This window comes from Empidonax traillii, unplaced genomic scaffold (assembly GCF_003031625.1).
Source record: "Empidonax traillii isolate 1590-97213 ecotype Southwest subspecies unplaced genomic scaffold, ASM303162v1 scaffold543:size1229247, whole genome shotgun sequence".
In the NCBI taxonomy this organism is placed as follows: Eukaryota; Metazoa; Chordata; class Aves; order Passeriformes; family Tyrannidae; genus Empidonax; species Empidonax traillii.
Window position 1 is genome coordinate 974,080 of NW_020955736.1, and position 13,692 is coordinate 987,771.

Sequence of the window (13,692 nt, forward strand, 5' to 3'; positions counted from 1 at the left end):
GCTATTTCTTCGGCTTGTTTCCTTATATGATAATCTTACTTTATGATGAAAATCTGGCATTTAAATAACCATTCAATATTTTTAAGTTAACATCAGTACTACAATGCACTCTTGGCCCTCAGTTTCAATTCTTAGTCTTTCAAACAGAGTATCAAAAGGTGATATACAACATATTGATTTCCCAGTTACTCTGTACGGTGCCAAACAAAAAGAGATCCCACTCCTGATTGCTCCTTAGGCACCACAATAAATAATAAAATAGTAAATATGCTTAATGAATTAACATGTACATAGAGTCCACACAGAACTAAACGGGACAGAATTGATGAAAAAGGGACACGAAAGACAAAGTGGTTTTAGCTGAGAAAAGCAATGGAATGGCAAGTTTGTAAGGTACAAGCATATAGAAAGATTGTTCAAGGTAGCAGGAGCTGCAGACAAGGCAGGTCTCTCTAAAGCAATAGTAGACTTAAGTAATGTTAAGAACTACAAAAGGCCAAATTTCAGACAAGCAAGGAGAGTAAGTAATTAAAGAGACCAGCTGGGCAAGGAAGGCCAAAATTAGTTCCTAAGAGTAATTTGGGAATTAAGAAAAAATATCAAGTTCACGGCCAACAGGTCTGAATTGAGAAAAGAAATGGATTTTCATCTAAAAATGATCCCCATATCCACAGAGAGCATCCAAGATGCTGACAGAAGAAAACTGAGCCAAAACAGTAACTTTTCTGGTCAAAATGGTCAGGGCAATCAGTGAAGTTATCAAAAACATATGCCACTGAATATCACTGACATAAAATTGCTGAATGCAAAAGTAGATACAAAAGGGTTTGCTATAAAACACTTACATAAGCTACGTCCATTTGGTAGTGTAGCACCAGGCTGAGAAGTTAACCTGGGAAACAGATCAGACACACAAGTAACGTTAACATTCCTTAGCCAAGCTAGAGGCACAGGTTGAAAATAAACCTTAAACACAAAATGCTACATGATACACTATGATTTCAAAACCTTTGTGACGTGTAGTCTCTGAAGCATCTGCTTCATGCCCAGCTTTGGAATGAGGACAAAACTGCCTAATACCAATTGTACGAAAACCCTTGAATTATCTAAACTTCTTTTTCTTATTAATTCCTTCATGCCATGTCCTACTGTTAAGTTTCCCCTTAAATTTCAGAACAGAACCTTGACATAGCTCACCAAAAGCAATTACCATTCCAACACTTTGGATAAAACAGCAGAAGCTACAAACTTTTGAGAAAAGCCTTAGTGACTCAAGATGACTCTTGAGCGCAGCACTTTGGATTTTGGCAGAAACAACAAAAGCCTCAGATGCAAAGACATGTTGCAGTGGCTTTTAAATGAGTAACAACAAGAGTTTCGGTACCTTGGCCAAATTTCGTTTGACACAATGATCTAAATTCTCCTGGCCTTATTTAACATTTTTTTGTATCTTAACATTTCTAAGAGGTACAGTACAAGTCTACACTTACAAAAAAAGAAATAGAATGTTCATAAGTTTCAATATATTCCCAGTGACCATGGCATATTAATGTTATATTTCGTTTATTCTGTCTTAAAAAAAAGTACCAGAAAAAGGTCTATTTTAGGATTTACAAAGGTTTAAAATAAACTTCATCCTAGCAGACAACAGTCCAGTAGTGATCTACAGTCACTCTTACATACAAATTACAAGAATGATTTTGATTTGTACATAAATACGAAATACATATCTGCAAAAGAATCAGTATTAACTGAAATTTCATGGATCAGGAAAATACTGTGTACATTGTCTCATATTTACTTGTAATTGTGTGAGGAACCTTATGAATACAAGAGTGCTTTGTAAAATACTACAAATCACAGTTATAAAACAAAATTAATCGCTTCTCTCTCAAGTTATAAAAACGTGGCAGGACTAAGGCAATAATACATAAAATTTACTTGAGTCTCTATAATCAAACAGGGACAAGAGGCTGAAACAACAATGGAAATAAACTTGACCATTATCCATTCCCTAAAGACGACAACACTGATTTTCTAATTAAAATGTCATGTCTTCTTACAACCTAAATACGTGAAAATACCAGTTACTTCACTGAATTCAGAGGTATCAAGAACCTAGAACTCAAATAAAATTACTTTCTATTTTTGCACAAATATGCATAGAATGGAAACAGAGCTGAGAGGATTGATGTAATCCACACTCCTGGAGTCTTAAACTAAACAAAAATGCATGAAAATAACACGCTTCAGAAGTAGACTCTTGAGCTGCAGCTGACTGCACAAATAGCAGGGTTAACAACACAGGGAAAATTGGCAAGAGTTTCTTTTTCTCTTGGCACCAATTACCTGGACTGTCCAGTTGAGATGCTCCATTCCTCTCGCTGCCCAGTACTGCGTGATTTTGATTTGTCTTTGCACACAGGATCAGCATGTTTTGAGGTACGTTTGGCGGGAGGAGAGATGTGGCTATCACTCAAACTAGCATCACTACCTTCATCCTTCTGAAAAGAAAAAAGCATCAGACCACATTTAATTGGCTCATTTGTAATAACCTTATCACAAATATCCTTCCAGAAAAAGAGGAAACTTCAGTTTAGTAAAAGGGAAGTCTCTGTCAAACTCTTAGTGATCAGCCTATGTGAAATATTAAAAACGTTTATTCTGAAAACATTACAAAAAACTATGAAAATATTTCATTTTAAATATTAAATTTCCATAATATTTCATCTGTATTTCTGAATAAGCATTCTATTTCTCTAACTGTACTTTTTATATCATACATAACACTGCCGCTCTCAACCTACTTGCAAAAGAGCTCATAGTGCAATAAAGAAGAAAAAAAGGTCTGAGGAAAATTAAGATACTGACAAACATGGCATTAATTTATTACGATGTTATCTCTGTCTTTAAAATGCTTAAACACATTATGCTCTTCCTTCTTGTAAGAGTTTTCGAAGACCTTCTTCTACCCATCAAACTGTGCACCACACACCCAGGAAAAACTGTAAGTGGACTTTATACTTTCATGGCAATTTTTGTCTAATATGTTTATGAACAGCATTATACACACCAACCACAAGAGTCTTAACACCTTTTAAGAAGCACCTAAATAGTTCCAGAGGAGGGTTTTTTTCTGTTGTTTTTACCTATCAGAGGTAACATAAGGGAGAAACTCAAAGATAATAGCAAGAGATTATGTCAGAGCTGTACATAAGAAATGGACAGACGGTAAACTTCAGAGGATCTGCTCCTGTTAAACTGAACTAACAAAACAAAACAAAAAAAACCCCAAAGGATTCTATAAAGCACAAATTTTATTTCATCAAAATAGTATAACGACACTCCAGCAGGACCCTGAAAGGCTCAAGAGGTGGGCCTTGGGCAAATCTCAGGAAGTTCAGCAAGGCCAAGTACAAGGTCTGCACGTCCTCTGGGGTTATCCCAAGCACATCTGCTGCTGGGTGGAGAAGGGACCTGGGGATGTTGGTGGACAAGAAGTTCAACATGACCCATCAATGTGTGTCTGCAGTCCAGAAAGCCAGTGGTGTCCTGGGCTGCACCAGAACCAGCATGGGCAGCAGGCTGAGGGAGGGGATTCTGTCTCTCTATCTCCACACTCCTGAGACCCCACCTGGAGTGCTGCATCCAGCTCTGGGGTACCCAACAAAGGAAGGACATGGACCTGTTGGAGCAAGTCCAGAGAAGGCCACAAAGACGGTCAGAGGGCTGGAGCACCTCTGCTCAGGAGCCAGGCTGGGATAGCTAGAGGTGTTCAGCCTGGAGAAGAGAATGCTCCAGGGAGACGTTATAGCACCTTCCAGTGCCCAAACAGCCAACAAAAAGATGGAGGGGAACTTTTTAACAAGAGCATGGAGTGACAGGACAAGGGAGAATGTCCTTAAACTGAAAGAGGATTAGATTAGATATTGGGAAGAAGTTCTTTATTGTCAGGGGGGTGAGGCACTGGCACAGGTTGCCCAGAAAAGCTGAGGATGCCCCATATCCCTGGAAGTGTGCTGGGTGAGGCTCTGAGCAACCTGATCTACTGGAACCCCATGGCAGGAGCGTTGGAACTAGATGATCTTTAAGATCCTTTCCAGCCCATTCTGTGATTAGAAAACTAAATATCCCTTCTTATAACGAGACAGAATATCCCACTGCAGTATTTAGAAAGTGGAAAGCCTAATGAAATCCAAATGTCTGGGTGCAGTTTGACAAGGCAGCTCAACATCACTGACCCAGGGACTGGCCCATGCATCCCTTGCCTGACTACACAGAACCACTCCAACCTCCTTGGATCTTCTTCTGATGTTTCTCTGACCCACTCATAAACCCAATCATCTCACTAAAGCTTCAAAAGCTCACTTTCTTTCTGTTAGATGAACTTCTAACAGCGATCTGAATCATTTCACTGAGAGATCAGACAAATACAAAAGATAATGCAAGGGAAAAACAACAAGGTGAAGACATGACCACTGCCTGCAGGAACAGAAAGCTGCAAGTGAAATAAGCTGTCTACATCACACCTTAACATCTTGTCCTCCAATACATATTTTTAACAATTATTAACTAATATTAAATACAACACAAATAACAAATTAATACAGTATTCATTATGATGAACTATTTATTCACTGCATCTTATATGTGACAAAACTTATAAATACTTTTTATAATACTAAAAAATATCAAATACTGAAAACTAGTATTAAATGTTAGCCAGTTCATGTTCACGTCATTTTAAAAGTAGTTTCAGCTTTGATAATTTTTAGCCTGGCAAGGTAAATCTAGGGAAAGAAAGAGGTCCATATAGACATTAATTCTTAAGACTCATTTAGCCCTAGTAAAAGAAAAAAAAAAAAAAGGCATCTTGCTTTTTTCTTTTTTTTTCCTCATTATTTCACTTCTCCAGGACATACATCAATGTAACTCAAAATAAAATCTATACTACAAGATCCCAATTACAACTTTAAATTAGTTAAAGAAGAATTTGGGATCTAAACCTAAGACTTGGTCAAAGTGGTAGCAGAGGTAACTACCACCATTCCTAAATACAAAACACCTGCACCTTGCACAGCACTGTAAAATCCATGAGCAGCCACACACCTGTTTTCCATAATGTTCTGCAACTGCAAAATACCAACTTATTACAAAATGTTAACAGCCTGCATATTCACTTCTGAACACTCTAAGCATTTGCATAGTACTTTTTGCTTTAATAAGTCCACGAGTAAACTTGTGGCTAATCGAAATGCAGCACTGTTGTATCAATTTTAGTAACGACTTTCTGAAACTACAAGAGCTCCCCTGTGCAGGACAGAAGAGTTTCAAGGTAAGCCACAGAACCAGTTTGAAACCAGCTAGGCGAGACAGAGAAAATGAAACTAAGGAAGATGAAGCGGCATGTAACAAAGCTTTACGAGGGGTAACATTAAAGCTGTTTAGCAAGCAGTGAAATTAGTAAAGCACAAGTTCCTATACTCCATTTCCAGCCCTTTCCATGCAAAGAGCCGAACTGCTCCAGGTCTCTTATGATCACCTTTCTCTGAGTTCCCTGCCTCTGGTCCCAAGTCTCAAGATCAGCCAGGATCCCTCATTTGTTTTGTCCATCCGTCAAAGGCAGTATCAGAGTGGAGCTACGAGCAAGTGGTCAGCTAGCAGCTTAAACAAAATACTGGCACTGGAGACAAAACCGGCTATTTCAGGTCTCCCTCTGCTACCAATATTCACAAAATTTATAAAGGCCAAATATCTTTGAGATCTCTAATGCTGGAGTCGAATGAACATTTACTGGCAAATAGCTTCAGAATCTGGAAGGGTGGGTCAGTGTGATCACAACAGTGCAACTGCCTAAAGAACCACACTAGCAATGAAGGAGTTTATTTAATCAGGCTATTCTTTGTTTGGGCTATTATTTTCAATTGTGCCTCACTTGTCTGCATATTAACTCCACACACAAACTCAGCAAGTAAAAGCCAAGTTAAAATTTAAGACAGTCAAGCCCAATACTAACCTACGTTAGAACACAGGCCTTATAAGATGTTTTAATATACAAAATGGTTTACCATGAAGTAGTGACAAAGCTACTAAAAAGTTGAAATCACTGAAATTTTAAATACATTACTAGGAATCCAAGCTCCACTTTGCAGTTAACAGACGATCTTAAAAATTCAAGCTCTAGGGAATCAAATCACACTAGACTGCCATCCGGAACTTTCACCTATCTACCATAAAATATGGAGATAGAGCTTTCGTTACACTCAAGAGATTACCCAAACTGGGATATGCTAGAACAAGAAATGAAATTAATTTCAATTTAGGAAGCCTTTACAGAGAGCAGTTTATCCACTGCTTCCTCCCATTTATAGCAAAAGAGGTCTAATGATTCCACAGCACTCAACTAGCTCCCTCAAGTAACTGGGTCTCAAACCATTTATACCTTTCATGATTAAAAATAGCACTTCAGTTTCAACCCAGAAACTTATTACTTAACAGTACATACCATGAAAACGTTCTGGGACTAGAAAGACATGACACAAGCATCAAACTTAAAAATTAAAAAAATTAATAATGCAATAGCAGAAGTAGGAACCAATGCACTGAACTCAAAGCTCCTAATGAAACCCCATCACTGAAGCAAACGCACTCACATGCTGAGAGAAGGCAGAGATTATGAATTAATAAAATCTTAATCATGTCAGAAATTGCCTGCAAGCATAACAAAGCCACAAAGAAAAAAGCAAGCACAGAAGAATCAAAAAATGACTTTACGTAATGTCAGGAAGTACAAAGAGATAAACAGATCAACAGAAATGACAGACCCACCAAACTCCAGCTGTAATCCAGAACAACCAGAACAGCTTCTTATGGAAAGCACTGCTTCTAATAAAGAGTAATGAAATAACTGGAATTAACAGGGCACTATCAATGGTCTAGACTGGCAAAACACAGTCTTTATTATCACCGGATTCAGGAGTAAAACTGAATGTGACAACTGAGTGAATACCACAAATCTACTGCTAAGATTCAACACACAGTCTTGCAGAGGCAGTGGGGCAAACTGTTAATACACCTTCACCAAAGGCACTTGAATGATGGTACCGATAAATCTAGAAACAAAATCTGAAATAAGTAAATTCAGTAAGAAAATATAGCTGTATATTTATCTCTATGTTTTCTCAACTTGTAAAGAAAAAGGAGAAAGATGGAAAAAATGTTTATTATAACAGACATATTATAATAGACATAATAGACATATGAACAAGCTACAAAACCACTGATACACAGTGTTACCTTCAATCTCTTCCATACCCATCCCTAAATTTAAAACTAATAATTTGATACTAACAGAGCTTAACTTATAACATGTAGAGAACAAGTCCCTAAGTTTTGGAAGAACACAAACTAGAAATCAATGAATAAAACTGACTTCTTCTTTCTCCATCTATCCTATTAGAAACACAGGGACCACCAACACAGTCTTTCAGCAGGACTGAAGGACACACATACCAGGGGACTCCTCTCCGAGAGGTGCCTTCAAGTGTATCACAGGAAGCAGCTGTCTAAGGCATGACACTGGATTAACTCCCAAATTGAAATACAAAGATTACCTACAGCATGTTGAAGGACAGGGGGTAGGGTTTTTCGGTTTCTTCTGTTTTTTAAGCTGAAAAATAACTGAAGAAGTCCCTCACTACACTGCTGGTCTGAACATCCCAAAATAATCCTAAATCCAGTAGTCTTGGTAATAGAGGACGAGTACAAACCATCTCTACCATTGCCATCTCCAAGCATGTGAACGCGAGTTCACGGAGCTCTCAAGTAAGAGATGATATAACATTCAAACCACAACCACACCTCGCAATTTCTGAAACAGACTCCGTCTGGTTTGCCACAGGTTCAGCTGTTCTCAGACACAGGCATGCAGACATGAGAATATCTGAGTGTTCCACCACCGTCAGACTTGCTCTCCTCACCATGTAATGTGTGGGTCACACCCTTCTGACTCTGCCACACCCTGAGCACTCCCACAGCTGCTCCTACAACTCCCCACTCAGGCGAGTTTTCAACCCACTCTCTTAAACCTTGCAGCAACTGTATTTTTTCTGTTTCCTGTGACCTCTTCCCGTGTTTTAAAAGTGAAATTAATACACCGACATTCAATCTTCAGCTGATCTATCCTATTTCTCTGCATTTCGTTAAATGCACAAATAGCTTTTCTGTTTGACCCACTGAACAAGCACGAAAGACCCTGAAAGTTACTTTCCCTTAATAATAATGAAATAAACATTTTCAAAAGATCTGTTTCAGCTACAGGTTTTCAAAAACCTCTGCTTCTAACTTTAGTTAAATCTTAACTTCTGATATTAAAAGATAAGTTTTTCCTCTTCATCTGACTGACTGAAAAGACAATGACTTCAGATACGTCTCAATCTTATTTTTACTAACTTTGAAGAAACTGAATCCAGGTCCTCCAGTTATTTCAAACTTTCTACCTTCTAACTTAAAATGTATCTTATGAATAACAGCACAAGTTCTCAGACATCCCAGGGTATTAATAATCTGGATTAATATTTTAAAAAGACATGTGAAGAAAATCTGGTCTACCTTTTCTTCTACCAGTTCATGTAAAATTCTTGTAGAAACAGGCTGTCCATTGAAAGAAATAAAATACACACTCAGGACTAGTCAATGCATTTAATAAACACTTTTATCCCAGTGGTCTAAAAAGATAAAATCGTCTTTACAAAATAAAATTTGTGATTGTGTCCCCAGTGTACCAATTAGTTAAGCTCTTGACTCATCTTTGCCCTCACATAACTATTCAGTTAACAAATAACTTGCACCTTTCTGTGTTTGAACCACAACATCTGATTTCATACACCAATAAAATACACCAAAAAACACTCTCTAGCTGTTTGCACAGTGATTCTGGATGAACCTCTTGCTCCCCTGTGTATCATTTTCTGCAAAGGTAAAAAATATGGATTAAATATTAACTTCTACATTCATTGCATTAAACATCTACTATAAGATTTACTGATGAGAGGTAGGAGCTAGGTACAATTCCTAGTGCATTTCTGGGCTAGGTAAACTAAGCAAATAAAAAAAAAAAAAAAAAAAAAAACAAAAACAAAGGGCTTCACAATCTCTTTGAGATATTTTATGATCAACTCTTTTCTGGTTCCAAATTCTACTTAGTAGATCATTTTCTCATGACTGTGATAATGTCACCTGACAAGAATGTAATAAATCCCTTCAATAAATCCCTATTTTCCTTTTTTTTTTTCTTTTAAGCTCAGCACTTTGCATTATAGCTTCTTCATCAACGGGAAAAAAACAAAAACAAACAACACACAAAAACAAACGCACACCAAAGGACTAAAACTCTCCTGCTCAGTAGAAATGTTCAGTAGCTGAAACGCTCTCATCAGTGTGCTCAAACCAGGTACCACACCTTGCCTTATGCATCTGCACTGTGTCCTAATTTCAGGATGACACACCACGCTACCCACTCTCTCCAGCACCAACACATCCTCACAAGCTCTTCTCCTCCCCACCCCAACCCACATTTTCCTGGGCCCTTTCCAAATGCCCTCAGCCCCTCTTCTATAGGAGAACTGGCTACCTATTTGGTGGGAAGAGGTAGGACCTGATACGCTTGTCTGGGTAAAGAAGGCAACATGACTGAACATGAGGTGGAGCATAATCCAGCAGACTGTGTTTGTGGTGGTACATAACACACTGCTGCACGCTGAACATCTGCCCTTGTGTCCCAAAACTCCAGGGTAAGAGTTCTTCAAAGCCAGGCTGGATAGGGCTCTGAGCAACCTGGTCTAGTGGAAGGTGTCTCTGCCCATGGTAGGGGTTTGGAACTGGATGATTTTCCAAGTCCCTTCCAACCCAAACCATTCTATCATTCTATTATTCTGCCTGTGCTTTCAAGGGGCAAGAGGCTAGGAAATAAATGTACTGAGATTACAGCACATTAAATACCTTACTGAGAACATCCAAGTTTCATGAAGGACCTCACGTGTTAACCTTGCTGACAGCTTGAGAAAAGACCAAGTTGGCTTAAAGGAACCCATTGTCTGGTGGCAGTTCTCCAATTTCCATTTGTTTGCACACAGTTGTTTATCAGACATTGGCTCTCCACAGGTGTTAAGGGAAAATAAGATTCATGCTTAAGTGCTTGATGATCTTGGAATAAACAACTATTAACACTGTATTTCATTAAGTGGTAATGATAGCAAAGAATGTCTCAATTACAGGATGATCTAAATTCTTTTAACATTCAACTTCTGGGGTTTTTTCACTAACCAATGCTTACGTCAATAATGGCTATTAAGAACATAAAGAATACCATCATTTAGACTTTCTCAGAAAAATAAACTCTTCCCCACTCATTCAGATAAAAAAAAATACTTCTTGCATGGGAAGATCTGTTTCATTTTTTCAACAGATTTCCATTTTATTTCCTGGAACTCTTCAACTCTAGAATTCAGGTTATTTTAATAAATGTGAAAGCTTTTGAGAAAAGTTAAAAGCTTACAAGTTAAAAACAGAAACCACTACCTACTGCACTATATTGGGGATTTTCACACCTGCAACCATTCCCTCTGTCTATAATAGAAAAAGACACCTGTTCACATCCAGGCTGAGAGAGTGCCTTTCAACGGCTTCGATGTGACACCAAAAAACTCCCCCAATCTACAGGTGACTTGTATGTTCACAAACAAAATGGAGAGTAAGCCACAGAGCAGCCTCCGATAAACTGTAACAGAGCCCATAAATAGTGAGATGAGGTTTGTCCTCTACTCATGATCATCTTCCCACTACAAGCATTTCCACCAGGAGCATTCCTCTCTCCTCCTCTGTGCCTTCACTAAAATCAGGGTGACATGTGAATTTGCAGCTGATACTCCAATCAAAAGGACGGAGGGCAGGCAAGGGGAAGCAGGAGGATGTGGGGAAGAGAAAGAGTTTCAGCTGGACCAGTAACATGATCCTGATCCAGCTGATCAAATGGCCTGGCAAGCATTAATACTGTTGATTTTCACAACTGCAGAGTCAACAGCCAGAGCTCACAGCACATGAGAGATCACACACCTTCAGAAGAACAAGCCCACTGAGAAGAGCTTTACTTGCTGTATGGGGCCCATGCCTCACTCAGAATTTTTCTACAATATTCACTTAAAGGAAGTTTTTAAAACCACTGATCCTCCTTATTTAACACTGAAGGAATACTAAAGGCAACACATTTTTAGTCAGAACCATATTAACTATCTCCATTACTTTCTTGACTCTGTTAACAAAGACTTATAAAGCAAATATTATGTTTACATAATTAGTCAAGAATTATTACAATTCAGATACAGAAAAACAGAAGACACTCAAAGAACTTTTTTTCCTTCCCTCAGTCCTCAAAAATCCATCTTGTTTCTGCTGAACATCCCCATCCCAAACAAAGCCTAGAGGACATGGCCTCCTTTAGTACTATTATAAACATAAATAAAGAAGCAGAATTATCTGAATTATGATTGCAAGGAGGAGAACAGAGAACCCTTGGACCAGAGGGTTCCACAAGGTTTGGACATGACTAGGAAATAAGCTCAGTAAACTAAACAAGGAAGCGTCTGTAGCAAGGGAAGCTACAAGAAGGTGGCCCTCTATGTGAATAAAAACACGGGATTAAAAACAATCTACAACCCTAACTATAATGCACTTGAAGACGGTATTTCAAAAGAAGAAAAAATTAAAATTATGTAAAATTGTGATATGAAGTCTTAAGATAAAAACAACATTCAAGGCCTGAAAGATAAATCAGAGAAATAATAGATGGTAGTTATTAAGTATTTGGAATGAGGGATTGCTGAAGCATGGCAACAAATTTCAATGCAAGTAATCTCTTCCACATGTACAGAAGGAACAGCTTCTTCATTTCAGGTTATTTAAATAGCTTGGCTCAACAATTTATCTGTTTAAAATGAGGGACTGACTGGGGACTGGAAAAAAAGCAAAAAGCCCATTTCCCAAATTATGAGAACACCCAAAACCAAAGCATCTGCTCCAACTGCAACTGGACACAAACTCTGCACCAAAGCTTTAGATTAGTTAGACTGTTAACAGACACTACTAGAAGCATAAAGATAAAACCACAAAATTCAGTACAGACTACAAAAAAAATTACAGAACTTGGAGAAGCTTTTAAATTCTGTACTTCTGATAGGAGAACTAAAATTGCCTCCTTCAGACCTAGTTCAGCTGGAGTTGAAGCTATTATAGCATCCACATACTCAGCAGTGTAAAATCAAAAGGCTTACAGAAGATTACACGTTAATCTTACAACTGGTTGAAAAGTTGCCTGTTTAAATAGCTACCAAGCAAAAAGAAACTACATTTATTCAGGATCCAAGCAAGTATAAATGCAAAACAATACCTGAACAATTTAAAGCAGAATTAATGGTTAAAATAAACCATGAAAATCCCATCAAAGGTAATAAAGACAATATTTCAAGAGTGAAGTCAGACTGAAAAATTGTTTAGAAAAAGCAGTAAAGCATGAAGTGTACACAAAAAGAGGCTAAAAACATATTGTCAGCTCCCTTTGCAATAAATGGGTTCATGAGTGGTATTACCCACACACAAAGTAATCCATTAGAGCTAAAACATCTAATAAATGATCAGCAACCTTTAAAAGGGTCACAGCTGCAAAATAAGAGCAGTGAAAGCTTCAGCTCATTGATGCCTACTTGCTGGAAGCTTTAGTATGAGAAGGTTTTTATGAAGTTTTACATGGAAATCATTTAAAGCATCATTAGATTGGAATTAAAACTTTTCCACAGCATGGCAAACACTCAACAATTTAGGACAGGATGTGCAAAATCATACCACATCCAACTGAAACTGCAGGGGGATGCAGCTGATCAGAATGTAATTACCTGAGCTAATTATCTTGCATAACCTCAAGCTGTATGCCACTCCTGCAGAATTGTCATGGGCTGTCTCATGGCCACGGGTCAAGCCCTCTGCTTGAAGTTCAGATTGAGACAGAGTAGTTGGAGAAGCAGCTTTTAATATCACTTGGGGACAAGCCCAGTATTCAGAGGAAGTAATGCAGCACACCAAACATCAACACCATTTCCTGAGTATTCTTTGGAGTTCTCATCCACTCACTGGATTAGTCTTTATATTGCTTCCTTTGAAGGCCCTGGAACAGTGTGACACCAAGGATAACCAGCTTCCTCCAGGATGCACCCCTGCCTCCCAAAACAAGCCATGGACACTTTGGAGGTGCCCTGACTGTGTCACTTTGGAGGTGACCCCCTGACAGGGGCCCAGACTGATTTGGCAGGACACATAGGAAGAATTCAAGCTCAGGACACCCCCTTAGAAACGTGAAAGGATTACAAATACCAGCTGTATGGTATTCTGATAGAACCCTGAACACAGATTGCTTCCGACAATTGCTCCATTTCCCACTGCTCACAGCTGTATTAACACCACGCTACCAAGGAACAGCCTGCACAATTCGTTTTAGATCACTGATTTTTCCCTGCTAAGTCCCAAAAGAGCAGCAGACCACTAAACCAGAAAGAACCTGATATTTTATTACACACCGAAAATATGAGCTTTCCTGGGACTCTTCCTTTAAATTAAATTGTTTGGAATAACTTCACAAGACTCTCT

General features: G+C 38.4%; 1 protein-coding gene across 3 annotated transcripts in view; it reads right to left on the minus strand.

Moving 5' to 3' along the window:
- The window catches only part of ATAD2B (ATPase family AAA domain containing 2B), a 72,932-nt gene that overhangs the window by 54,303 nt on the left and 4,937 nt on the right, over positions 1-13,692 (minus strand). For all 3 annotated transcript variants that reach the window (XM_027897475.1, XM_027897476.1, XM_027897474.1), the window contains exons 2-3: positions 2,350-2,504; positions 846-892 (exon numbers count right to left, since the gene is read on the minus strand). In XM_027897475.1, the coding sequence (XP_027753276.1) occupies positions 846-892; positions 2,350-2,504 (202 nt within the window). The remainder of the gene's footprint in view (positions 1-845; positions 893-2,349; positions 2,505-13,692) is intronic.